The 25,701-nt window shown below is 43.6% G+C and overlaps 1 protein-coding gene across 1 annotated transcript in view; it reads right to left on the bottom strand.

Moving 5' to 3' along the window:
- Positions 1-398: 398 nt before the first annotated feature.
- The window catches only part of tafa5l (TAFA chemokine like family member 5, like), a 36,683-nt gene continuing 11,380 nt past the window's right edge, over positions 399-25,701 (bottom strand). Inside the window, exons 2-5 of the mRNA XM_034537701.1 lie at positions 24,748-24,897; positions 14,706-14,833; positions 2,245-2,284; positions 399-485 (exon numbers count right to left, since the gene is read on the bottom strand). Coding sequence (XP_034393592.1) covers positions 2,261-2,284; positions 14,706-14,833; positions 24,748-24,897 — 302 coding nt within the window. The 3' untranslated portion in view covers positions 399-485; positions 2,245-2,260. The remainder of the gene's footprint in view (positions 486-2,244; positions 2,285-14,705; positions 14,834-24,747; positions 24,898-25,701) is intronic.

Genomic DNA, 25,701 nt, shown 5'->3' with positions numbered 1-25,701 from the left:
ATAACCCTGGACGGCTTCATAGCAGGGATAGTAAAGAAGATGAACGGGATCGACTTCTGAAAGACCTTCTGACAAGTCTAAATCAAGCCAAAAAGGTACAACAAATCCTCAAGGGGCCGTCCCCTGCAGACCCAAAGTTGGATAACAAGGACAAAAAATAAAAGGTGAAGTATTTCAATGAATAATCCACTGCCCCATTGATAAATGTTCCTCGCAGGGATTTTGTTCTGTGATGTGTCCACGAATTTGAAGATTCAATGCCGATGGAGTACCATGCTGCTCACTTTAGACCTCTCAGAGTTCTCAGAAGTGTCTGCCGAGAGTCTTTCAATGTGGGGATTAGGGAAACTCCGGATTATCGATATTTATTTATTTATTTTAGTATTGAAGGTTACACCTGGTGTTAAGTTTGGAAAATCTCGTTGGTGAATGGACACAATGTTCTGGTGGTCTCAGCTCCTTTTGTAGCATGGATGTCAATGAACCTGCGGAGGAACGGAGAAAGAAGATTGTTTAAAAATTCAGTTCACGACCCATTTTGGGAGACAATGGCATTGGTTGCCTACTAATGCTTCTGTTTTGTGTCACATTCCTGACAAAAAGCGCCTCCTCATTTGTTTTTTAATCAAAAATAAATTCTGTTTAATAAATCACAAAACACCGAATGAGTTTTAAGCTGTTGAGGATATTATTCTTTTCTTTTTTTACCCTCACGGTGCAAGACAAGAAATTAGAAAACAACAACACAGTAATAATCAGACCAGCACCCCCCTGTATTTTCAATTTTCATCTGAGCCAAACTCTTTACATACAACATCTGAGCCAATTAAAAATGAAATAAGATCTCCAAATTAAGGTGTTGTCATTCTCTTATAATTTCTAACCACTGTTAGAAATTATAAAACCGGGGTCTGAATGATAATTTATATATTTTATATAATTGATAATAATAATAATAATAAATTATAATTTCCATAACAGAAACATGTCTGACAAAAAGCCATTTAATAAGATATATAAAACTAGACATTTTGAATTGGGCTTTATTTGAGCTTTAACCAATCAAATTGTGTGAATGATTCTTTAAAGGGATTGGTCCATGAGTGTATGTGCTAATACATTCCTTTCCAAGTGGAATACATTTCACCTCCAATGGAATTCTGTAGCTAATGACTTAATTTAGCCAATACTGTGATCAAGAAAGACATTTGAATGATAATATAACTCTACCATGAATATGTTATATGGATAAATCCATAAATGTTAATACATAAATGATTCAGGGTGACAGTGGACAATTGTGACACCCAAGACCGCCCAAATAAATCATTCAGACACTTAAATGTGAGTCGGGAAATCCACATAGAATTGCACAAATTACCAGGGCTGGCAAATAAATATTTATGACGCCCCCAATTCCCCTTTTCTCCCTGCCCTTGGTAATTGTGGGTGATTCATTTTGTTTTCTCGGTGGAAGAGGGGATATCAATCTTAGGATATTGGCTAGGAGACGTAAGGCATGCAGATTCCAAATGCCTGTTTTTTGCCAAATACAAAAAGCTTCACAGATACTCGGTCAATGTTCCTGCGATGTGAATTTAGTTTTAATCTTTAAATTCTCTGGGGGTTTTTTTTAGGGAAAAAAAGAACATTTGTGGAAGTCAAGTTGACCAAGGCTAGCCGGCTACTGACTCCTGCTTGAAATCGAAAACGACAAGAATCTGTCACCATGGCATTTAGAGAGGGATTTTTCTCAAATGTGGCTTTTTTTCCTTCGGTTATTGCTTTTGTCAAGTCCTCCCAATCATATCAGTGTTCTACATTTGTCCTGGACGAGAGCCTGGACACATGAAGTAGCCTCTCCCTTTGATGTATCCACAGTGGGGCTTTTTAGTTTCCATTCCAAAACTTCCAATAACCCCATTAGATTTCCCTTTTCTGTTGCACCATCGCAGTGAATGCATACTGAGAAATGAGGGATTCCATTGTGTCTTCTCCAAGTCCTGAATGGTCTTTATTTAAACTCAGTGGTGAGAGCAGTATTAAAAAAGTCTGATCTAAACTAAACTCTTTGTCAACATGGAACAAAAGCAATTCTGCTGTGTCCCTGAGGGGTTATTATTTCTGCTTTCTACAGGCTGCAACAATCAAAATGTCTTTGGTATGTCGAAGTTAAACTGAAGCAGGGTTATACACTTGGTATGCAAATTAGAACAAAGTACATCATAAAAAAAACGTACATACTTCTTTTCTCTGCATCCTACGACGGTTCCTTGGGCAAAGGCTGGAAAAGAAAAGTAGAAGGTCAGAGGTCGGCTTTCACTAAGGTTTTAATCAACTTTCCCTCCGCATATTCGCCTCCGACGCAGAGCAGCATATGTCCATTTAAAAGCACAGCTGGCGTGTCTTCCAATTATATCTAAGGCGAGATGATGGACGCTGAAGGTTATTTTGTTCTCTCACAGTTTTTATGACCTTTATGAGAAAATACGAGCGAGTAATGGCCACCACATCATCAGCGTTAACGACCGAGAGACCTTTCCTTTCTCCCATCAATGGCATCACACAGATAGAATTATTTTTTTTATCACATTTGCTGGTGATAAACAGTGCTCCACTTTGTTTCTCTGCGAACAACCACGTCTTGCCTCCTAGATTCATCTTTCGGAGAGCCCATGAACACATGCAGTTTTCCCCTTGACCGGAGGAAGAAAACAGCTCCTTTGCCTTCCTGATATTGGTGAATGAGCCACTTTTGTGTAGATAATGACTCGGCTAATCATAATCAGGAAGCTAATGGTCTGTTTAGCCAATTAGAGGAGCCAAGGCGAGACGCCTGTCTGGGCATAGCATTGGCATTCCCAGCAGCCGCTGCTCTCCTCTCGGCTGTGCCAGGCTATCTGCAGCAGCGGGGTGGACTTGGTATTCTGGTGCCCGCCCCGGCCCGTCGTCCTGCGCTCCGTCGCGCTGTCTGTCCGACCGGCTCCGGCGCTGTCAAAGAAATTCAGTACTCTGAAGAGGTGCTGATCCATCACACCTCTCCAGCAGCATGTCATCTAAATGCTAAGTACTTCCACTGCATCTTTAAATCAAAACAAGAAAAGAAATGAGCATGCAGGGGGGGTGGTGGGGTGCGGGCAGTTGGAAGGGATAAAAGCTTATAAGGGCACAATAGAATCTGCCGAGCAAACCCTTTGCTTTTTGATTACATTCATTTTCGAGGGAGAGGAAATGTGGGAGAGGAGAAACTGGGCGAGATGGAATGCGCAGGAGGAGCCCAGAGACCTTGTTATCCCTTCAAATGAACACGGAGGGAAAAAAAGATATTGATACACACCGCCCCAAAGGTTCCACCAAAGAAAATAGTACGTTGTTTGGTTTCTCTCCAAAGACCATCATGAATGCACCTGAGCTGCTCCACACAATAGGATGCCCCCCCTCCCCCTCGTGCTCTCCCTTGACTCCCTGTCTCACTCGGACTCGAAGCTATATCGATTGGAGGGATTCTTGAAGTCGGAGCAGAGTGCTGAGGCGGCAGAAGCGACCGGCACTATTAACTGCTCCTACTAATTAAAAGGGTAACAAGGTGAGTTTGGCCCCACGAGTCGAGCAATGCAGGAGACGGCTGCCGGCCTGCCTTGCACACCGGTAAACAGTGCTCACCGCCGATGGTGTTTACAAGACAGGGATCCAAGGACATCGAAGAGAAATTCATCTCCCGCTGGCACGAGGGGTGTGCGAGATTAACGGATAAGGAGAGAGAGAGAGAGAAGGCTTCGCTAATTGCTCATGTTGCGGTGAAATTGAAACATTTGGACCCCGTCTCAGCGCTCGGGGGTGCACCCGTTTCATCGCCACTTGTAAACACCGAGCACTGTGTGATCACGTTTCACAGTTCAAATTAGGTGCACATGCCCGGATCTGTGAGTGAGTGCCAGTAAAGATTGGCACACATATTATAGGATTCAATTAACTTCCTTCCTTATCATCAATACAGCATATTATTTAGTATCAAAGTATTTTAAAGATACAGTACGCCTCGCATTACACAAATAAAGAAAATCCTCAGCCGAGGCAGCACTATGGCTCCCCTGAATTCTTTGGAGCCGGGAGGGAGAGACCCAGGGGGACACAAAGCACAGGCGTCATATTTGGTGGCACTTCAAGCCACAGAATTCACACCAGCCATTACGGAGGCAGACCATCGCTGCAGCAACTACACATCCTTCCCCCGGGGTGTCTCCTAACAAGTGGACTCCTGCACAGCGTTTTTGTTGGTTTCATCAGCTGGAGACTCATAGAGGGCCCCAGTCATTACCAGCCGCTGGTGTCATTAGACTAACAAGCGCCGCTACAGCCTACTGAAGATCCTAAGTGGATGCCTCGTGCCCAGATATGAGCCCGATGCACAAAAGCATCAGCGCAGCAGACCCGGTGCTATCTCACAGGAACAAAAACAACGTATTTCCTGTTTATTTCTGGAGAGGCAGGGACAGTAAAGCCCAATATCTATTGTCCAAAATTCAAATCCATTACTGATGCAAAAGTAGAAGTATAATAACCTAAGAAAAGTCCATTAAAGAAAAAAAAAGTATGCCTGAATGAATTGTTTTGGAAAGTTTTGCCACTGAAAAGCTGCAATCGTTGATTTTCTTTTACTCTAGCGGGCAGTTGTCCACCCAACATTGACATGTTGTATAACCTATTAAAGTTGTTATGGCTCATGTGTTATACAACTATTGCTTTAAGACACATAAAATAGGAGACACAGAACCACATTAGCATTCGTTTAGAGTTGTGTTTCTGGCCACCTGGCCAAACCAGTTTATTGCTGGGCAGCGTACTGAGAACAGCTGCCTGCTGCTGGAAATGAGATTGATGAGAGCAGAATTCGCAGTAAACCAAAATAGTTCACATTACACAAAGACATTTAGATTCATTGGTAATAGAAAAAGAATAGTACAAAATATTTTACTTTAACAATAAATCATGTGTACTTTTTTCCAGGCCGACGTTGGTTTACACTCATTTATATATGAAAATCAATAAGCAGGCTCTTGAAACTGGCACGAGGTGTATGAGATTATTGCATTGAGTGTACATTTTTCTTGCAAATATTACATTCGCGTTGGGCAATGAGTGCAGATTAATTTGAAAAGTCAGCAGTGAACTACCTTAAAATATTAATAACATTTTTTTTTTAAACGTAGACTATGTTTTTTGTGATGGATAACACAAATAAAGCAGGTGTCAAGAGCCTGCGTATTGATTTTTATACCAACAGAAATCAATGGCAAGCAAAAGGATACTTGAAATGAAGGGGGGGGGGACTCAGATTTATAAAACACAGCAGTGGGATTTTCAAAATGGTTAGCTGTGATTTGTAGTAAAAAAAATAGCTAAAAGAAATAAAACCACTGATACGGTCAAATGTAGCGTCCTACGTGAACCGTGAACCACATTGTAATGTTTGATGGTTATTTCAAATAATTATAAACTCTGTATGGGTTTTATCTACAATAATGAATCAGATCTTATAAGTTAAGCGTGTGTTTCTTTAAAATAAAATGTTAACCTGCAAAGTAACAGGTAAATATAGCTGTTCAACAAATACTGTGGCGATAAGAGAACATAATGTCCCGTGTGAAATTCGATGTAGTGCAAGTCAACGGTAGCATGAAATTCGAGAAATACAACACATATCTCAAAATGATATTTTGCACATGAATATGGCGGAAGGCTGCGCCAAAGGTAGCAGCGCTAAACCAATGAAACAGGATGCTGTTGGACATGCTTCAACATGACCAGTCCACGGCGTTCTGCATTACACAGGGTACAAAAAAAAAAAAAACGTGTTGAAAGTTGGCCTATGGCTGACGATTTCACACCAGACGAAGCTTTGGAGACGAGCATTGTGCGGGGTAAAACTCACATGGCAGTTCAAAGCTTGGCGATGACAGAACATCAAACGGGGGAGCTGGGTAAAGTGTACTGAAATTGACAGCAGAAGGGACCATGTTCACTGGGTTTCAGACAAAGAGGAGGTGGGCACAGGGGGGCGGGGGTATGCGCCTGGCGAAGGCAAGCAGAAAAAAACCCCACTCTTTTAATAGATGATGGCAGCAGAAGAGGGGAAACAACTAAACAAACAAGAAATGTGTTGTTTTATGTATACCCTGTGAATGAACGCCAGAGGAAACATTAGATACTGTAAATGTAATCATGACACTTTCTGCAGAATGTATGTTCCATAACACAACAACACCTATGATAACACAAATGAAAGAAGAAAAGAAAAGGCTGACTGGGGGAGGGAAAGGTTTTCGGAACATCTCTATCAATCCAATCTATTTCAATATATTTTCTGCATCAGTCCACAAGCTATCTCCACAAGACTGATGATCGTGCCTCAGCATCCGACAAACAGATGAGCTGAAACCAAGAGAGTGCATTTTTCCTCTCCTTGTTGATAAATAGAGGAACCCTTTAATGAAACCGAAATGAAGAGTGTATTTGCTTATCGAGCGTAACCCCTGCGTACTCCGGCGCACGCGTGTTGTCTGAGCGTCAATCATTTTATAAATGTACATCCGAAGGCGAGGCGGCCTGGCTACAATATGTTATCCCCGAGGATCCAGAGGGAGGCTGTCAGATACAATATGACAGGAGCACCAGCAGTTCACGGACACCAATGTGAGGGAAAGCCTGGAGGTGAGCCAGTAAGACACTAAATATAAACGCTGGACTTTTGTCTGATGTATGTATCAAAGAACGCATGGTGGGGAATTCATTAGATTAAGAGTACATTAAAAACTACTAGCCTCAGATTTGCATCTCTTTCTCTCGGCTCCAAAACCAACACAACACCGCTGCAATATATTCTATTGTTCGTGCACCGTTAGAATTTACTTGCTGGAGCTCAGAATGTAATCATTTCAGCAGCAAATGAGAACAAAAGCCAGCAGTGTATTGGAGGACACCTTGCACAGCACGCATATCTAATATTTGAATATACTCTGGTCTGGTTCCTCCAATTAACGTCACTCACACAGCAAACATTCCTCTAATTTCCAGTGCGGATTTCCTCGCTAATATTTCACCACTGTGTCTGAGACCACTGATTCTACTGTATGCATCTTTCAGAGCCTGCACAACCTACTCTACATCTCTTATTACGCATTTTATTTAGTCTTAATAAATGCTGCTGGTCACGCCGCTACATCGCCTAATGAAAGGGATTTTGTTTTGTTTTTGGTCCACCTTTATCTAAACATGGCATCTCACTGAGGATACAAGTCTGTTTGCAAGAGAAGGCAGCAGCTCTGTGGCAAAGACAAGAGCTGTATAGCAGCACAATAAACTCCAAGCATAAAAGAGTTAAGTCACATCGGGGTTAGTGTAAAATAGACTGAAAGCCAAAAGATTATTGAAGGATCATTTGAAAAATATTGTGATTTTATAATATCAGAGGGGGAAGTTGTTTAGATAAAGGTAGATCTGATAGAAAGTAATGATGAAGTCACATTCAATAATAAAGGAATGTGACAGCGTTCAGGCCCTTCAGCTAAACTTGCTTCTCTTCGGGAAAACCTTTCATTGAGTACCGACGGCAGGATTCTATCTTTTCATTATTTTTTCAAGTGCTTTTCGTATCAGATTAGTGGTTTAAAACAAGGACAGAGCCGCCCTGAAGATAAGACATAGAGAGAGTAAAATAAACTCTGTTTCTGGTTGACTAATGCTGTGACCTGTCTAGACTGCTTGTGTTACATCAGCAGCACGAAAGCAATATGTAGGAAAAATAAGGAAGTCAAGCATGTAGCCTCAGTATATATATGTATGTATGTGTGTGTGTGTGTGTGTGTGTGTGTGTGTGTGTGTGTGTGTGTTCATGGCTCAATGAAAGAAATTGTCACTTAATGCAGCAGTGTGGCTTAGTGACGTGTCTTAAATAGTTTTTGGACAACAATGGAAGTCAAAATGTGGCCTTTACGGACGATACTCAACAGTAGGATGAAGTCATTGTGGGGTCGTCTTTTCACAGGATTTAATGTGGAGAATTACGCAGTATTTCCACCTGCTTGTTTTACGCTTCGGGTCATTTAAAAAACGTATTGCTATCTGTTTATTCTTACTTGGACGACACATCTTCACACTAATGATACCCAGCCAACCGGAAATCTGTCATCTCCACTATCCAACTGCAACCTCGACTAATCAACAATTCATTTCAAGGAGCCGCACACAAACAGTTGCTGACAGAGCCTGTGGGTGCGCTGCGTTGCCTTAGAGAAGCGAGCTCATTAGGAAGTCTGTCTCTGGTCAGATGGGTTGCCAGCAAAGCAGTGACCATGGCGACGCATCGCTTGGCTGCGTGGTTGTTGTTTTTTCGTCGACCACATTGAGGCCTTTGTAATCAAGGTGCTGGAAAGTGTTGAAGCTGTGGAACTTTTATGAGCGGTGATGATTTCATAACTCCTTCATAGCTGGACATTGGTATTGTTTTTGTGGTGCAATGAAATCCAGTTTTTTCACGGTGTTCTGCTCGTCTGCATCACATTTGTAACATTCTCCACTCAAACACCTGTTTCCCTTTTCTTACCAGGTACACCTTTGACTTCTTTTCTTGTACAAATCAAGATGGTGTGCCCTCTTTCCAGAGGTCCTGCAGAGCTTCCTGGTTATAACGTCTTCATGTTTTCAGCAGCACTGGTAGGACTACACACACTACACTAGCTTTTCGCCCTGGCTGACGCTGGAACAAAGAGCACATAGCTGGAGGAGGGCCACCAGCGCAGAAAAAAGAAAAAAATGCCTTAAAACAACAACACATGACGCAAGCGTCTCTGACATACTAGGTTGTGCTGTGTGTGTGTGTGTGTGTGTGTGTGTGTGTGAGTGTGGTTCATTTTTTGAAAAACGCTCAACTGTTCTGTTTCTCCCCCTGGCCACACTGGAGCTGAGCAGGTGGTATTGGTTGTGTGGGTGTCTAGGAAGATTTCTGTGTTTCCCAGCCACTGTCGAGTATTGCCTGAGCGGCCGAGTACATAGGAAACCGCAGTCTGGATATGAGCAAATCAGGGTTTCCAAGAGCTTGCGTCTCATAATTCAAGCTCCCTCTAGCCTCTGACATAATATTTTTGGATAATAAATCTGCTGCTGCCCTGCGCTGAAGAAGCATTTCTATGAGTGGTTTCAATTTGAGCCCATCACTTGATTAGCAAAGGCGGATAATAGGGCTCAGTAGAGGAGCTCTTGATGGAGCTCTCACCAAGCGGAGGGAGCAAGTGATGCAATCTCACAACGCTCTCGCTCGCCTGAAAGGACAGAAAAACATTTAACTGTTCTGAATTCAGGGTGTCTGTCTTGTCAATTTCCCCACCCAACTGTGATCTTGTGTCACAACCCCTCCCCCCCTCCCCTCCCCTCCCTGCCACACCTAGTCAAGTGTATGAAAACCAACCTCATAACACCCCGCCCCACCCCGCACGAATTGCGCTTTCCCCCTCGGAGAATATCATATGTAGGCCTTTCAGCGGCTCACTAGTGAAGACAAATTGCCAGCTTGTTTGGGGGGGCCTCCAGAGAGTGATTCATATTAATGGCGAGCTGGCAGTGGAGAGCGGGCCGCATATGCAAACTCCATTAGCAGGTTAGGCTGGAGTGTGTGACCTGGCAGTGCCACCGTGTGCTGCACACACAGGAGGGCGGGCTGCGGAGCGGAGGCTGGGAGTGGGGGGGGGGGGCTGCGTATAGAAAGAGCTGCAGGTGCATGTGTCCACAGTGTGTGTCGCACAGCTAGACTGCTGTATTACTTCTCCACTATATGAGCTTGATGTTTCTATCATTACATTTACTGTAATTATTTATTCTAATTTATTATAGAAGGAGTTAGTGTTACATATGCAAAGCCTTTAAACGGAACCGCCTGATAATATTCTTCCACACAATTAATTTGTTTTGGGGTTTTTTCATGCTGTTTTAGAGGTCATTATCATTATCATTAGATTGTTCTAATAAACTGTTCAAATGAACCATTTAACACAATCCACCTCAATTAAAACAATGGGCATCTTTCATTATTATAACTTCATAGTTTAGAAGCTTTCAAGGATTTAATTTTGTTATGACAGCCACCATTTATGTAAAAACATTAAATTTGGATTATTGTTACCACGGGTGAGCGGAAAAGTGGAGGTCTAACCCATTGGCATAATATTTCATGGTTCATATTCAGGAGTTTTTCTCTTGAAGGCCTGCTAGCAGCCTGCGAAAGATAAACATAGTGCTAATATCCAGCAGGTGGCGCAGTTAGAAGTTAAAGGTTAGAAGTCATGAATTTTGGCACACTGCATCTGCAATTGGCAGCTAATATTAATCGAGGTTAAGTGTAAAGCCCCTCTGACAACAAGTGGTACGTTGGATGAACTAAACAACTTTTTCTTGCAGCAAGTTGGCCTTCAAACGTTAAGTTGTTCATGAAGGGGAACTCAAAGAAAGGCCACATGGTTGTTTAAAACAGAAGATGTTTATCCCATTGGGAGCATGACTGTGCTTTATCAAAATCATGGAAATCGTATTGCAAGACTCCTGGTGTGCAAGGTTTTTTTGGGGCCTGAGGGTGGCTCATAGACTCTTTAAAATGCAAAGAGTTTTTACATCTGAGGAGAATAAATGTGCTCAATAAATCTCATGGCAGCCTGCCTGTTAGATTTGAATATCTCTAATGTCTCCATTCAGACTGATAGTGGCGGCAGAGGACTCACTATAGCACTCACTAGTATTGAAACGGCATAGGCTGGTCGACCAACTCCAACCGAGTCAAGTAAAAACTGATGTTAAAACAGGTAATGAAACAAAAGCATGCTATCTGGACAATTACGCATGGCAACAGAGATGGTTCCCATGAGGAAGATACATATTGGCTTGGTGGGTGGTCAGGTGACGTAGTATAAAGAGCGATACAATCTGTATACCAATGAAGGTGGGGTGGATGGATGGGTAAAAGAAACACAAGACTTTCACCCAGAAAACCAGTGTTCGTGTCCCGTGTGTGAAAGCAACGTTGATTTATTCTAAGTTACATTAAGTTACTTGACTTACGTTGCATACAATACAGTACATAGCCTAACTAACTGAACTAACAAACAGACTTATTCTAACGTTTTCCAAACCCAGTTGTTTCCTGTGAACTTTTGTAAAAACAATGTACCGTATTTTCCGCACTATAAGGCGCACTTAAAAGCCTTTAATTTTCTCAAAAAACGACAGTGCGCCTTATAATCCGGAGCGCCTTATATATGGATTCATTCTGGCTGTGCTTACTGACCTCGAAGCGATTTTGTGTGGTACACGGCGCTCTGTCAAAATGTTTTAGTACGACTTTGGTAAACTACAAAGCCGCACCGCTTGCAGCATTATGGTGCGTTCACACCAAACGCGTTGCGAATATTCACAACGCTTTACTCGCGTCAGTTTATTCGCCAGTCAAGTTGTGTTCATTTGTGTCTTTCGCAACCAGTTGCGAAAAGGGGGCGTGGCTTATCTCTGTCGCTTGTCTCGGTAAAAACAGTTATAATTTCCTCCATCCACCACGGTCGAAATAACCACTAGTTCTGCTTTATACTTGTTGTGGACATCCCATAAACATCGGAACATCTAACACCCTGGTGTTTGGGTTCATAACATCACCCGTAGGCTCACACAGCTCGGGGAGTTTCACCGCCTCCGCCTCGATAGCTTCCGCTTCCAGCGCTACCAGAGCAGCAACGGGCGGAGCAACTCAACGCTGATTGGCTGGCGAGTTGCGAAACTTTTGCAACTCGCGTTGGAAGTTGAAATATTTCAACTCTGGCGAAATTTCGCAACGCGCAAAATGCGTCTATCGCAACGTCCGCCGAATTTCAACCAAACGCGTCTGTGCGTTGACTTTACATGGGATCCAGACGCCCCATACGCCCCTTTAGGGCTACCGTAGTCAGGAGCGTCGCGGAGTAATACATACTGTGCTTCGCCATAATATTACAGTGTGTGTGTATAAGGACCCCAAAATGGCTCCTGTCAAGAGACACGCTTACGACGCGGACTTCAAACTCAAGGCTATCAGTCACGCAGTAGATCATGGGAATAGAGCCGCTGAGAGAGAATTCAACATTAATGAATCAATGGTACGGAAGTGGAGGAAGCAAGAAGATGACCTGCGCCAAGTAAAGAAGACCACACAGAGTTACGCTAACGTTTGATTTAACGGTATCAGACTGTTTTTTTTTACGAGTTACAACTGAACAAGGTTGGGAGTTATTGTGAATACGCTCATTAACGTTTGAACAATATTGAGAGTTTTTGTGAACACGTTTAATAAAGTTTGACTGACTGACTGTTTTGTTTCGCTTAATGCGCCTTATAGTCGGGTGCGCTTTATATATGAAAAAAGATCGAAAATAGACCATTCATTGACAGTGCGCCTTATAATCCAGCGCGCCCTATAGTGCGGAAAATACGGTATGCATGTAGCGGGTGGAAATCGACTCTGTGACGCTAGACGGGGTTGTAGAAAGTCGTAGTTTGAAGCGGAGGGAATGTGTCAATCTTGTCAATGTGTCAGAATCCTTTCATCAACATTGCACGTCCTCTGCTGCTTATCTCAATGTCAGGTTGTTGCTACAGGTTGTGAGCAGTAATTAGGCTGCCACACGGAACTGAAGTGTTGCTCTCAGCACTCGGAATACAAATCTAAATTGGATCTTTAAGTCATTTTAAACTTTGGTTACCTCACAATAGTTGAAAGCTGAACTTAAATAGATCCGATAAGTGAATGCATATACTGGATTTAGATTCGATAAGATGCTATCGGAACCCCAGCCCTAAGCCACGCTGTCACACCGAGTGCTCCCATGTAACGTGATCGCGAACATGTGAAGACAGGTTCTCTCACATTTAGAACTCGCTCTCGACGCTCACGATACTTGCACAGAGATGTGGCCAGTCAGAGCTTGGCTGGGGGCCGAGCGGCAGCCTGGCTCTCTATCCTCCCCCCGCCCCCCTCCGTCTTCTCTCCAGCCTGATCAATCCTCCTTATAGATTTCTCCTTTTCATTTATCTTCCAGGATGCGCTTTCCTCCCATTTCAGCTCACAACAAATACCTCTGGATGCCTCCTCCTCTCTTCTGCTGCCAAAGCCTCCCTATCTCTGCCCCTTCCAATGAAAAAGAAACAAAAAAAACCAGCAGCATCACTTGTGATTAACTTCTGCAGTAAAAACTCTCCTCGGCAACAGCTCGTTCAGAATATGGAGCGGAACGCAAAAATATTTTTTTTTAGGGGGGTATTTTTGTAAATGTATGTATAAAAAGCAAAACACTAACCTAAGTGTGCTGTCAGGTTAGATTACAGCACGATGGGAATGCGTGCATGAAATGTGACGCAGCTGCCCAGGGCTGCTGGACAGAGGAGGAGGCGAAGGAGCGAGAGAGCTAAAGACACAGCAAGTGAGCGAGATAAAGGAAAGCGAGAGTGAAAATCAAGCGATCCAGTCACAGGTTGACCTTTGGCCCTGTGTACCTGACGATGAGGACAGCAGTCTCTCCTGCTCTCTATCCATCATGTCATCTCTTGTGTTGTTGTTGTCCCTCCTCCCCCCACACACACTCATGGCATTCAAAGATTCATATTGCTTCTTCCTTTATAATGGCACAAAAAAGTAAAAGATCCAGTGAACCCTCGTTACGTGTGCAGCCTTTGAGCATCCCTCAATCGGAGGAGAGTTGATCACAGAGCAAAGCCTCAGTCAGCACTGCGGCATTGGCAGCTCTGAGGCATTGGATGCATGTTGCACTGTGAGAGGAGCCGACAGAGGACCAGATGACACCATATTGGAGGCTTTAAAAATGTAACATGTTTTGTGTTCATTTAAATCCCTTCGCAAAAGTCAGGGAGAGGTCATGTTCTCTTGTCGGCTTTCACCATTTTTCTCCCACTGATACCTAAAATGTCTCTTGTTTGAGCAGGAGCACAGATTATAAAGCCCTCTGGGGCACATTTGTAATGTATGATTGTGGGCTATATAAAATTAATTGAATTGAAATGTACATTTTAGGTTTGGAAGGAGAGATCCTGAAATGGTGAGTATTCCTAATAAGATACTGGTGTATTTAAGCTGATCTGAGAGGAATTCACATTTACCTGTTAACATTTTTTTAAAAAGAGATAAAATAAAATGCAGAACACTAAGATGAAGTTTGGTATGCATTGTTTTCAATGCTAATGAGGTATTGGCAGTGCAGAGCTAACCTAGCATCTTTTACATATCCTTCACATATTGCTGCAGCGCAAACAACAGAGCGATGTTAGAGGTGGCTTAGAGACAAAGATGAAACAACCATGGTCAGAACACCATCCAGTTGGGTTTGTGCCTCTATTGTCTTTGCAATACTATTTGAAAAGGGGGCTCCAGAAGTTTGGTTTCTTTGATTTGTTCCAATTGCATGTCCGACAATGAATATGACGAATTATAATGAGTGATTTCAAGCCACAGAAAGCAGTTTAGCATCCGTTTTCTACGCGGCCTTTGAACCCTGAGAGCTGGGCGCTGCCTCTAGCCCTGGCCTCACTTATCACCACCAGCTTTGCATTGTCCATGATGGGGAAAGAAATGTCGGGGCGTGATGCTGTTAAGTGCACAGGGTGTATATATATATATCAATTACCGTGACGGTCTTGATGCGACCGCTGCCCCTGGTGCAGGTCCAGCCGGATCGGTTGAACAGGTAGCTGCAGACCTCCCCCTCCAGGCAGGGAGCCATCTCGCACCACTGACGACTCCGCACGATTCGAGCTGAGAGGGCGAAAGACAAGGGGGGGGGGGGTGTTAGCACTCACTGCAGCTGCACAGTCAGATTGTTTCTTCCCTTTTCATATTTTGTTACTCTTAATATTCCTCCAGAAAGCTTTTTGTGGGTAATTATAGGTAAGGTGTTGAAAGTAATTCAAGCATTTTAAAGCCGGTGACAGTGAGCAATCCGTTCAGCGCCTTGCACTCAACGGACATCACAGCATGTAGTTGGATACCTGTGCGATCTTCAGGTGGTTTGATGCTGCCTGTCTTCTCCCCAGGAAGCCAACGCATAGCGTAGACTAGAGTGCATCTTGATGCACCAGAGGGGAAGATGGCTACATGGCGGGAATGGCAAGCGTGTAGAGTCATTGTTTTGCAACGATGGCTGAAACAGCCCGACAGCCACGTTATCCACCCAGTTAACCAACTTCCCTACAAGTGAACGAGGAAAACGATGAAGAGCAGCGCTGTGTTTGGGACATTTGTGGAGATACGATGATGGCGCGCAATGTTCCATGTTTTCATATCGGCATTCCTATTGGCAATCGAAAATTGAAGAAAAGTTATTATATTGTGTGACACACAACAATGTGGTGCGATTACATTTTCCTGTGATGAATCAGGATGCCCTTTTGGAAATACCAAATTATATGTAACACTATAAGGTGTTACAAACAAGAAGGAAAACAACTGCAGGGAGAAATTAGTTTGGTTTTGTCACGTCTCATTTTCTGCTCATTCATATGCACACATTATTATATAAGCATTTACACAATGCCGATGAGACAGATTAACAGGCTTTCAGGTCTTCTTAAAAGTTATTTGTCCGCTGCAGACATCGGGGCTGTCAAGAGTGAGAGCCGCTGAAGCTCTCCTTCTCCCTCTGCAGTGTGTCCACATGACTTTGAATTAGCATTCGCCTGTGGTCGATGCTGATAAGCTCTGATTGTTCTTTACACAGCGTGCTAAAGCAACACCGAAAGGTTATCGGCTCTCTGCGGACCTGGCGAGGCCGAGGCCGCCGCTCCTGCCCCCCCACCCCCACCCTCTGTGGTTCCCCCCGGGGCGGCACATTGTGGAACGAGGTAACACGGTCGGCAAATTGAAAGAGAGGTACCACAATTCGTTGAATGTCCACTGGAGAGCGGAGGGAGCGGGAGAGGGTGGGGGGAGGTGCAGAAAGGCAGGCCTTGTGACATTTTGCTGTGAGGTATTCCTGGTCCAGGTCTTGTTAACGGTCTGAAATTGCTCTTAGGAGTGTCATACCCCGACTGTTGTGCCGCAATAAAGATCTGTCATCTTGTGGTATTTATTAAGCCACCCCTCATGTATGTAACCACACACACACACACACACGCACACAAGCACACACACACGCACACACGCACGCACGCATTTACCACTCTGTAGACATGAAGCCATTCTCTCAGCAGAAAGCATATATTGTTGACACGATCGGAAGAGGAGCTGTGTTTTTTGCCCTCACTGTGCAGTGGAGCAAAACAATCCAGAAACCTGTCATCCCATTGCACCCAACAAGCTGATGTAAATATTAAAAAACACAAGACAAAAAGGGTAAATCCGGCTTCACCCCGAGCAGAGGTTGCTCGGCGAGCTCTTGACACAGCAACATGCCGTGGCAAGATTTTCATTTTCCCAGCCATCCGTCAGGCGCAACAAAGCGTAGATTTATCAGTCAGTTGCAGATGTAGTTTTGAGTACATTACAGGGCCAGCAAAACTCAATTTCCAGGGGCACAGAATAAAAAAGCTGAGCTGGCGAAGTGGTGGGAGTGCTGACTAACCGCGGAGTGCATCAGCCCGGCCAGCAAGACGCTGGCTAAAATAAATGTTGTTGTTTTTTTTCAGCTGCTGCCACAGTATCCAGGGCCTCGGTAACTCGCCCTTGTTACTCTTTCAATGCCATCCATGACAGTCTGACTTGATCTATGATGACTTGATGAATTCCCCCCCCCCCCCTTCCCCACCCCCCCCATGCCGTAAAGCGTGGAGCACTCCGTTACAGCATTGGTTGGGATTAGAGAGCCGCCGTGACATCTTCATCAACAGCGACATCACGAGAAAAACACAAGCAGCCGCAAAACGACGACGCTGCAGTTGAGCTTTCGGCCTGTCCCTACCCATCAAACCGATCTGTCCAATGTGTTGGCACGCGTGGATGTGGGAGCATTTAGAAAGCTTATATGGTACAACCACCCACGCGCTCGCATCAACAGTATCCCAAGCAGACTGTGAGCCTCGGAGCGGAAGCTGCCTGAAAAATATCTGTCTGCTGCTATTTTTTCCATCCAAGAGTATCTGTTACATGCTGCTATTATGCAAACGGCAGAGAATCATTCTGCTTTTATTATGATAGGTGTCTGTTTGGACGTGATCTCAGGGCCTGTTTGCGATGGTGGCAGCGTGCTGCGGCAGAGGTGAACCAGCTGGCTGAGGTGGTTGGGAGAGAGGGAGAGAGAGCGCGAGAGAGAGAGAGAGAGAGAGAGAGAGAGAGAGAGAGAGAGTGTCTGGTTTGACACCTGGGTGGCCCAATCCTGTCGGAGTCCCACCCAGGGACCATGGCCGTCGGGCCAGGCTCTTCAGCTGCCAGGGTCCCTGCTGGGCTACGGTTTCTGGACCTCCAACTAGATCCCATGTAAGACCATCTGTCCCCCCCGTGCACAGTGCCAAGCCCTTCCCCGCGCAGCACTGCCAGACGAGACTCGGAGCAGAGCAGCGAGGCACAACAGTGAGTCCTAGACCAGGCGCACTGTTAGTCTGTTGTAATTCTGCCTCTGCAGAAGTCAAAAATAACATCGCATTTTTACGAAAGCCACAGGCAGCTCATCTAAAATGCATATAGATGAGATACAAAGAACAAAAAGAGACAGTTTCAGGGAGACTTAAGAAAGACATGAAAAGTATGTTCATTGCATTGAAAAGACGACACGCTGTGAAGTGGAGCATGCCACCAAACAATAGATTGTGTGTCGCCTCTGATTTAATAATAATTCTGATGCTTCGTTTGCCAAGCATCCAACAAGATTAGCTAACTAGCTTAGCTGGGCACCAGAAATACTGTCACAGGTTTGTAACAGGCATTCTGGCTGATGTTAATTAAGCTTCAATAATGGATCAATTTGTAGCAGCCAGATTTTCAGCCCTCTGTCCTCGATGCAGCGCAACCTGCTACCAGAGGCCTGATGGTCTTTCAGCTTTAATTATGACAACGGAAGAATCCAACATTAAACACATTTTTAAACCCAGCCAGCAGCCGTGCTACGAATGACAATATCCTTCATCCTAAACTGTGTGTTTTGTTGAGCAAGCTGCTGAATTACTGAGTTTCTATTGCATTTGTTGGGCTTCCTTTTAAATGCATTTCTAGCTAGTTTAAACAAGATGCCATCAAACCAGGAGGTTAGCCCGTCTGGCGTGTTCAAAATCTAAATGTATAACAGATTTTATTGTCAGTAACGATGAAAATAAAATAAAATATTTAATTCTCATTTTCCTATTTCTCAGCGGAAAACATTCCAAACACATTCACACTGCCAAATATATTGATTTCTTTTTGGCAGTGCTTCAGGGCTGGAAATCACTTCTTTCAATTCCTTTTTTTTGTGTAATTGCTGTAAAGACGCTGCCAATGAGACTCAACTCTGTGCTCACATCTGGGCAGGAAGTGTTGACACTGACGGTAAGCTTTACAGCGATGGGGGGGCATTCCATATAATTAGTGATCAGACACACTGTATCTGTTGAGCATTACCAGCAAACAGGGTAAACAACAAATTAAAATGGGAGAAGATTTGGAAAAAAGGATAATATAACCAATTATCCTTTTTCTTTTTCTTAAAGGTCTCCAATCTAATCTTCTATCAAACAACGGTCTGCTTCTCTCTGCAGCTGAGGTCTAAAAGACTACAACAAATAATTTGTCTGCATGATAAATCACAAGTACGCTTCCTTTTTGCTTAATCTCCTTTCAACGTCACCTTTTGGCTCATTTAGTGTCAATAATGATTCTGTGGAAGTGTGACAGCAGAAGCTCGCAGAAGCTCGCAGCCGCCACATAAACCGTCTCCCCGCAGCCTGCAGACCCTTATCATGGTGGCCATCAAGCGTCATGCAGTTACAGCGTGATGTGGTGGCATGGCAACAACGGGCCGCGGAGCGGGAGCGAGTCGGGGAGCAGATTAGACTGAGAGCTGGGAGACAAGCAGGAGAACGCACATAATCCTTCTGTGTACAGTGTGCAGACTAACGCTGCACAACAGTGGCACACAAAAAAGAGGGCCAACAAAAAAAAAAAAAAAAAAGAAGAAGAAAGGAAATATGTAAAATATGGGCTGAAAAAGACTAAGACAAGAAGTCGTTGCAGAGTGAGAAAACTGCTCAGTGAATTAAAACAAAAGAGGAATAACACGGGTAAACGCGTCACGCTGCAGGAACGATGCGGCCGCCATCTGGGCCAATCAGGCCATCAATTCTTGTGTAAGTCACATACATCAAACTTTATTCGCTGCGGGGCTTAGGTAAGCTTGTCGGTATGTCATTAAGGAAGTGCGAATGCTAGCAGGATGACAAGAGAGATAACAAATATTTGTCCAATTGTCTCCTTAAAGCCACCAGCTGCAGACTGTCGTCCCAAAAGGCTCCATCACACACAAGAATGGGATTTCTGCTTTCTGTTCATTACGGGAGTCTGCAAAGAGATTCAAGTCCTCGAGCTTTTGCTGGTGATTATAATTGTGAAGATGAGTTCCTCCAACTGTAAGTTGGCTGGCCACACTCTCAAAAGGTCAAACTGCAACACGATCGAACAGCAGTGTAGCAGTGTGTGAAGTGGCACTTGCAAAACTTACTCCAAAGACCATAAGTAAAACATAAGTAAACTTATGGTCTTACTGGAGTAAGTTTGTAACGCGAGAATCGCTCTCTGGTTTCCGATATGACTTGTAATCCCGTCACCACCAGCATGCCAATCACTATAACTGGCAGTGGAAGTGTTTGAATTTACGATGTGGGTTTTCATTTCAAATCCAGGCTGTGGCACCTGAGATAGTGCACGTGACGAACGAGTGAACAGATGCGTTAACAGGCAAATCCATTACTGCCCACACAGAAGGTCGACCAAGGGCAGCAGCTGAGGGCAAAACAAACGCCGTGTCCCACATCACGGTACTAATACTATATAGTTGAAGCTACATACTAACCTTCAGTAGTTGGTACATAAGACATTAATGCACTTTCCTGCTTTGTATTAACAGGAAATTACAGACTGGAACCGCTTGCGGACAGATTGGCAGCTAGATAGGCCGATTCCAATAAAAGCATTTAAAAAAATGTAGTCGAGGGTAATTGGGAGGCTCATTCAACTGGAGTTTTGTAATTGCTTCCTCAGCTGGATCTGTTTTCTCCTGTCACACAGCATGTTTGTTTTGAGTGTCCAGGGGTCCCTTGGAAAAGATTGTGTGATCTCAATGGGGTGGTTCAATAAAGGTTTAATCATCATACTTAGTCAGAGTGTGTAGTTTGGGGTCAATACATCTGTTTGACCGCTGTCCATGGTGCTGAATCTGGTGCTGTCTGGAAAATAACTAAGTACTAAGTACATGTACTCAAGAACTGTACGGAAGGAAGTATTTTACATTTTCTGCTACTTAACACTCCACGACACGCAAGAGGGACATATTACACCTTTTACTCTGCAGTTTCTGTTTATCTGACATATTACTTTGTTACTTTACAGATTGAGATTATTAATACCAAATAGGATTAACAAATACATGATGATGAGTTATTACTAGAAACACATTATGATGTGGTTATTGGGTATCAACTCAGTCAAGTAAAAAGCAAAATAAGTCTTAAAAATACTTTTTTTTTTATACATTTGGTTGCATAATATCTGGTGCAAAATGAACATTATTTATTATTCTTGCGAACAACTTCCAGTGTCTTTTCCATCCGAAGAACCGCACGCACTCACCTGCCCTAAAGCTCTGGCGGATCGTTGCCTCAGCAACTCTCCATCTCATCTGTTCGCTTGTTTTCTTGTACTTGTTTTCTTTTCCATTATTTTTTGCCTTTATTAGATGGTGAGAGTGTAATTAAAGCCATGGAGAGTGAGAGAGCAAACATTAAAAAAAAGATCCCCCACCGGAACTGAACACTGCGGTTATCTGCATCGATCTCTCCATCTCTTTTCAAATCACTAGCAACAAGAGCTCCATATGAAACTAGAATTGACAGAAATGGTGTGCAGGATTTCCTCAGACTCTGCTGAGAGGTGGTTTCTCTTTTTATGTGTCTTGATATTGGTGCATTACCCCACATCAGAGTGAATGCACACTACTTTGTACTTTTGCAGTGTGGAGTACAAGGCCACACCAATTTTTCACAGATGTTTTAAGTTGTTTTTGGAGGACAGAAAAGGAAATAACTACTTGATATTCTCTGGGGAAAGAAAACGCATTGCAATAGCAAAGAATGCTCTAAAACTTGACAATAATAAGTTAATAGTATTATTTAAATGACTCACTAACTCAAAAAAAGAGAAATTAATATCAAGTTACTGAAAAGCAAAACAGGTGTCACATCGACAACTAGGTCTCAAAAGATCTGCTGTGCTGAAGGTGAAGAATAGCAAGATCACAGAGGTCCATTTTCACACACAATCTCAGGACAGAGTTCCTCGCCTTTGATTACTCACTACAGCCAGTCCAACTTTCATTAAAGGTCACAATAACCACACATCTCAAAAAGGCAGAAACACACTGCTGCTGCTGCAGTGAATGAGTTATATTAAATTGACCCAGAGGACAGTCAGCCCTTGCTGCGCTAATAACAGCAGAGTGAAGAACACTGGAAAGCAGAGCGGGACACATATGAATAAACGTGTCTCTAAGTCAGTAAATTTGGTTTATGTGTTAAGAAGGACATAAGGGGTATTTATGGGAATTCCCATCAAAAGCAAAAGTGTTACTGAATACACCTTCAAATGAAAGGTCAGAGAGGATATGTGGCACGGTTGGACCCATTGCTCTGTCACGCGATACGCAGAAATTCCATTTTAAAGCCTCATGATGGACATCGTTTTTCAGTTGTCAGCAGAAAGCCCTTTAAACGAGCCAGCGAGCAACAGGTTGCATCTTTAATGCACCGGCTATTAATGTAGTGTAGGGTGTGGCGCGGCGGGAAGCCAGTAATAATCAATTTCCTGCTGCTGTAATCATAGCTCTCTGTAAGTTAATTATCATCTGTTGAGTTGTGGAGAGGCGTCTGCAGAGCGGGTGGTTGAAAAAAAGAAAAAGGAAAAAGTGTGGCGAGCGTGACACGATCTCATGTCAGAGCTATTAGATTAAGGCTAACATGAGTCATTGGGCGATGGAACTAATGGTGCATCTGATACATGTGATACTGTGAGATCCAATCAGCAGCGCCGATGGACTTTGTCTCATCCGTCTTATCGCCCTCGTCTAGATACTGCCCAATAACACAGGGGGGTTGGGGGGGGGGCTCCGAAGTATCAAATCTTATCTTAGAAAGTGCAGGAACATTCTCCTTTGCAAGGGATCTTTAGTGAGCTGCAGTCTCCACATGAAGAGGCACAAAGCGACGACTAATTTGTTGCCGACTGCAGGAGGTCTCGTGCAGACAGTCGATCACATGGTTGGGAGTCAAACAGTCGAAAGGGCTCCAAAAAGGGGGAGACACTCAAAGTGACTATCGATTGGCTGGTTAAACAACGAAATGACATCAGGCAGTTGCTTTTAATGGAGAAAGAAGGAAGCCCATAATTCTTTTGGACCTATTTTTTCCCTTTGGTGTGGCTGACTTGTATTCGATGTCTAGGACGGGGATGGGTGTTACGTTTTGGAATCAGGGTTTTTTCTTGGATAACAAAATGATGAATTTCTAATTGTATTGTTTATCATTGTTTATATTGTTCGGTTATGCTCGACGGCTTTCAAAAGGATTTCTCGTTCTCCACCCGATGACCCCCCCTCCTGTTCTGATCTTCTCACATTAATAACTCTATGCCTTACATCTCGTTGTAGATCTAACCTTTTTGTAACCAAACCACCTCCGCACTACCAACGTTGCCCCCGACCTTTGAACTAAGCCCTCCATGAGGAGCCTTTATCAATGGTACTTTCACACGCATGCTTGTTTGCCACAATGTGACTGGGATGTGACACACATTTCTAACCTCCCAACCGTAATGTAACGGCAGAAAAAAAAAACCATGAAATTGGTTTTGATCCAATAGAAATTATTCATGATGTTGTGGCATGTGACATTTCAATATGTCCCAGTAGGCAAAGCACAGGTGCAGTTAATGAAGCTTAGCGTTGGTTTGGGCAGAGCGCTGATGTTGCGACTTTGATGACCATGCAGACGAAGTTCGCTGCTGCACCCTCCCAACCTCCGCCTCACGTGGTACTCGTGTTGTATGACTTAATGCTCGTGTGTGTTTATCATCATATTAGAGGACTATAAATGGTCTATTCTAACGTAAACGACACGAATAACAAACTACACTGCGCTCACGTGTGCCAGATGTAAGGCGTTGCTTGGTGTTGTGCATGCTGGTTCACCGGAATGGGGCCCGCAATTTAATGGATGCATCAATAATGCTAATAGTTACATCTGTGCTTTTCCTGTTAGGATTTTTCATGATGTTCCGGTTATGTCAAAATGTCCGCCGTGAAAGCGGTCCATGTATTCGGTTGTTAATGAGTTAATGAGTCCACACCACATTACACTGTTTATTTCATGTATTTTTAGTCACTGCTGTATTTCACTCTAATGATGTTTGCCGTTTATTCTTTTGTTAATCGTGTTTATAATCTTTCATATTAGTTTCCCACTGTAGTAGTATGAGTTTCCAGTGTTTATGTTACCGCCACTGCGTCACAATAAAGCGATCACGCAGCGCTCTCTTAAGTCAAATCTTACTTCAAACTAAATAAATGCTGTGTATTAGGGCCATTGTAGAGGAAACATTTATTTACAGAGGGGGGTAGTATTCTGAGAAGAAAGTCTGAAGCGTACAAGAAAAGAAACCTATACATATATGAATATTTGTTCAGATTAAAGTGGGGAATTTAAGGGAATAAGAACTTTACAGGAAAACAAACGAATATTCTCGGAGATTACAAAGAAGAAAAAAAAGAAAACTCTGAAAAAAAATGTTTTGGTTCAGGAGCCTCATTGCTTCACTTTGGAAGGTTGGATCGACCTCATCACGCCAGTGTTAAACACTGTGGTAACATGAGCCACCGAGTGCAAAATAAGATAAGTATACTAGTATTTACTTGTGTCCAGTAAATAACACAGAAAAAAGATGGAAAGAAACTTGTATATGCATCTTTCAGGATATTCACCTCACTCGGGGGGGGCATCCTTATCATAGGATCACTACTTTAGGAAAAACTCAATTTAGACAGTGGTCTACCGCTGTTTCGCACAATTCGATTTTTGAGATGATGAATCTGCTTGTAAATTAAAAAACGTTTTAACTTTATTACATTTATTTTTCTCCATTCCCATATTCCCACCTTCCTCTGGCTCTGCAAATTGATGTTTCTTTTCTTTTTTACCTACAGTTAGCAAGTTTAAACACAACTGCTGTGCCAGTAATAAAGCGGTCTTAGGCAGTGGGTAATGCAGTGGACCCGATAAATACAAACATTAGAGGGCTCTGCCCCACTGCCAGAATGTTGTTGTTGTTCATTTCGTAATCAATGAAATGGTCACTACAGGTGACACAACGATGCCTATCGTGGGAATAGGTTGTACTCCAATAAGTGAATTAAATTATAGCCAAATTAAACAGTTTCTAAGGTCCGTTTCTCATCCATTCAACATGTATTAACCACACTTGTGAAAGATCATTCAACTCACCGTCGACACATGCCGGCCTCGCCCTGGTCGTGCCGGCGATCTGGCCTCTCCGGCAGGCGCAGCGGGCCGTCTGCCTTGCGATGGTCCGTCTGGGGACGCTGCTGTCTCTGTTGAGCATCACTATCTCGCAGGTTCCCACCGCCAGCTGGCCTGCCGAACACAGCAGCGAGGAACAAAGTACGTCACATTAGCATAATGAGAGCCTAATAACATATTGCAAAAGGAGAAGCCGGTCCACGAAAGGTACGGCTACGGGCAGCCGGGGAAGGGGGGGACGACACAGGGCCATTTCTGCGGTCTGCATGGAACTTTAAAATCTGGAAAAATGAGGAAGTGATTTCATAGCTTTACAGGCAGCAGGCTGGAGGGCTTCTTCAGCATGGCTGGCTGCTCCGTTGATAAAAGTAACTCACAATGATCCTGTGGAAAACAAAGGTCCTTCCAAGAATCTGATAAAAAGGACATTTTCGATTTCGTTAGTCATGACTGCAAGTTAACAAGCCTGCCAGTCTAAAGCTCCATGAAAGTGGTAAAAGGAACTCGTTGATGAAACATGGACCGGTGGCTGAAATTATGCGTGACTGACTCGGTTGACATGACAGCGGCTGCTGGGCCCCGTGGTCCTCCAACGGACCAATTTCCAAGTCTACTGAAACGGCAAATGGTCTTAAAGTCATGAGAACCTTTGCGCGTGCTATTCTTACACTTCAATCCAAGCCACAGAGACATTACCGCAGAGTTCTACAGGCATTACAGATTGATGGACGACACCGTGGCCGAGGACCTGTGGCTGCGCAGGTTGTATTTGTATTTCTTCTCCGAATTTGAGCTCTAAATTAATTTCAATACAAAAACTGGAGAAACTGAGAAATCAAGAGTGTGTTTTCGCTACAAATGTACTACTTAGGAGAGGGGTTAATACAAGTTCTTCATCTTGAGTATTTAATGTCATGG

Source organism: Cyclopterus lumpus, chromosome 7 (assembly GCF_009769545.1).
Source record: "Cyclopterus lumpus isolate fCycLum1 chromosome 7, fCycLum1.pri, whole genome shotgun sequence".
Classification (NCBI taxonomy): Eukaryota; Metazoa; Chordata; class Actinopteri; order Perciformes; family Cyclopteridae; genus Cyclopterus; species Cyclopterus lumpus.
This window is presented reverse-complemented; position numbering and strand designations above follow the sequence as displayed.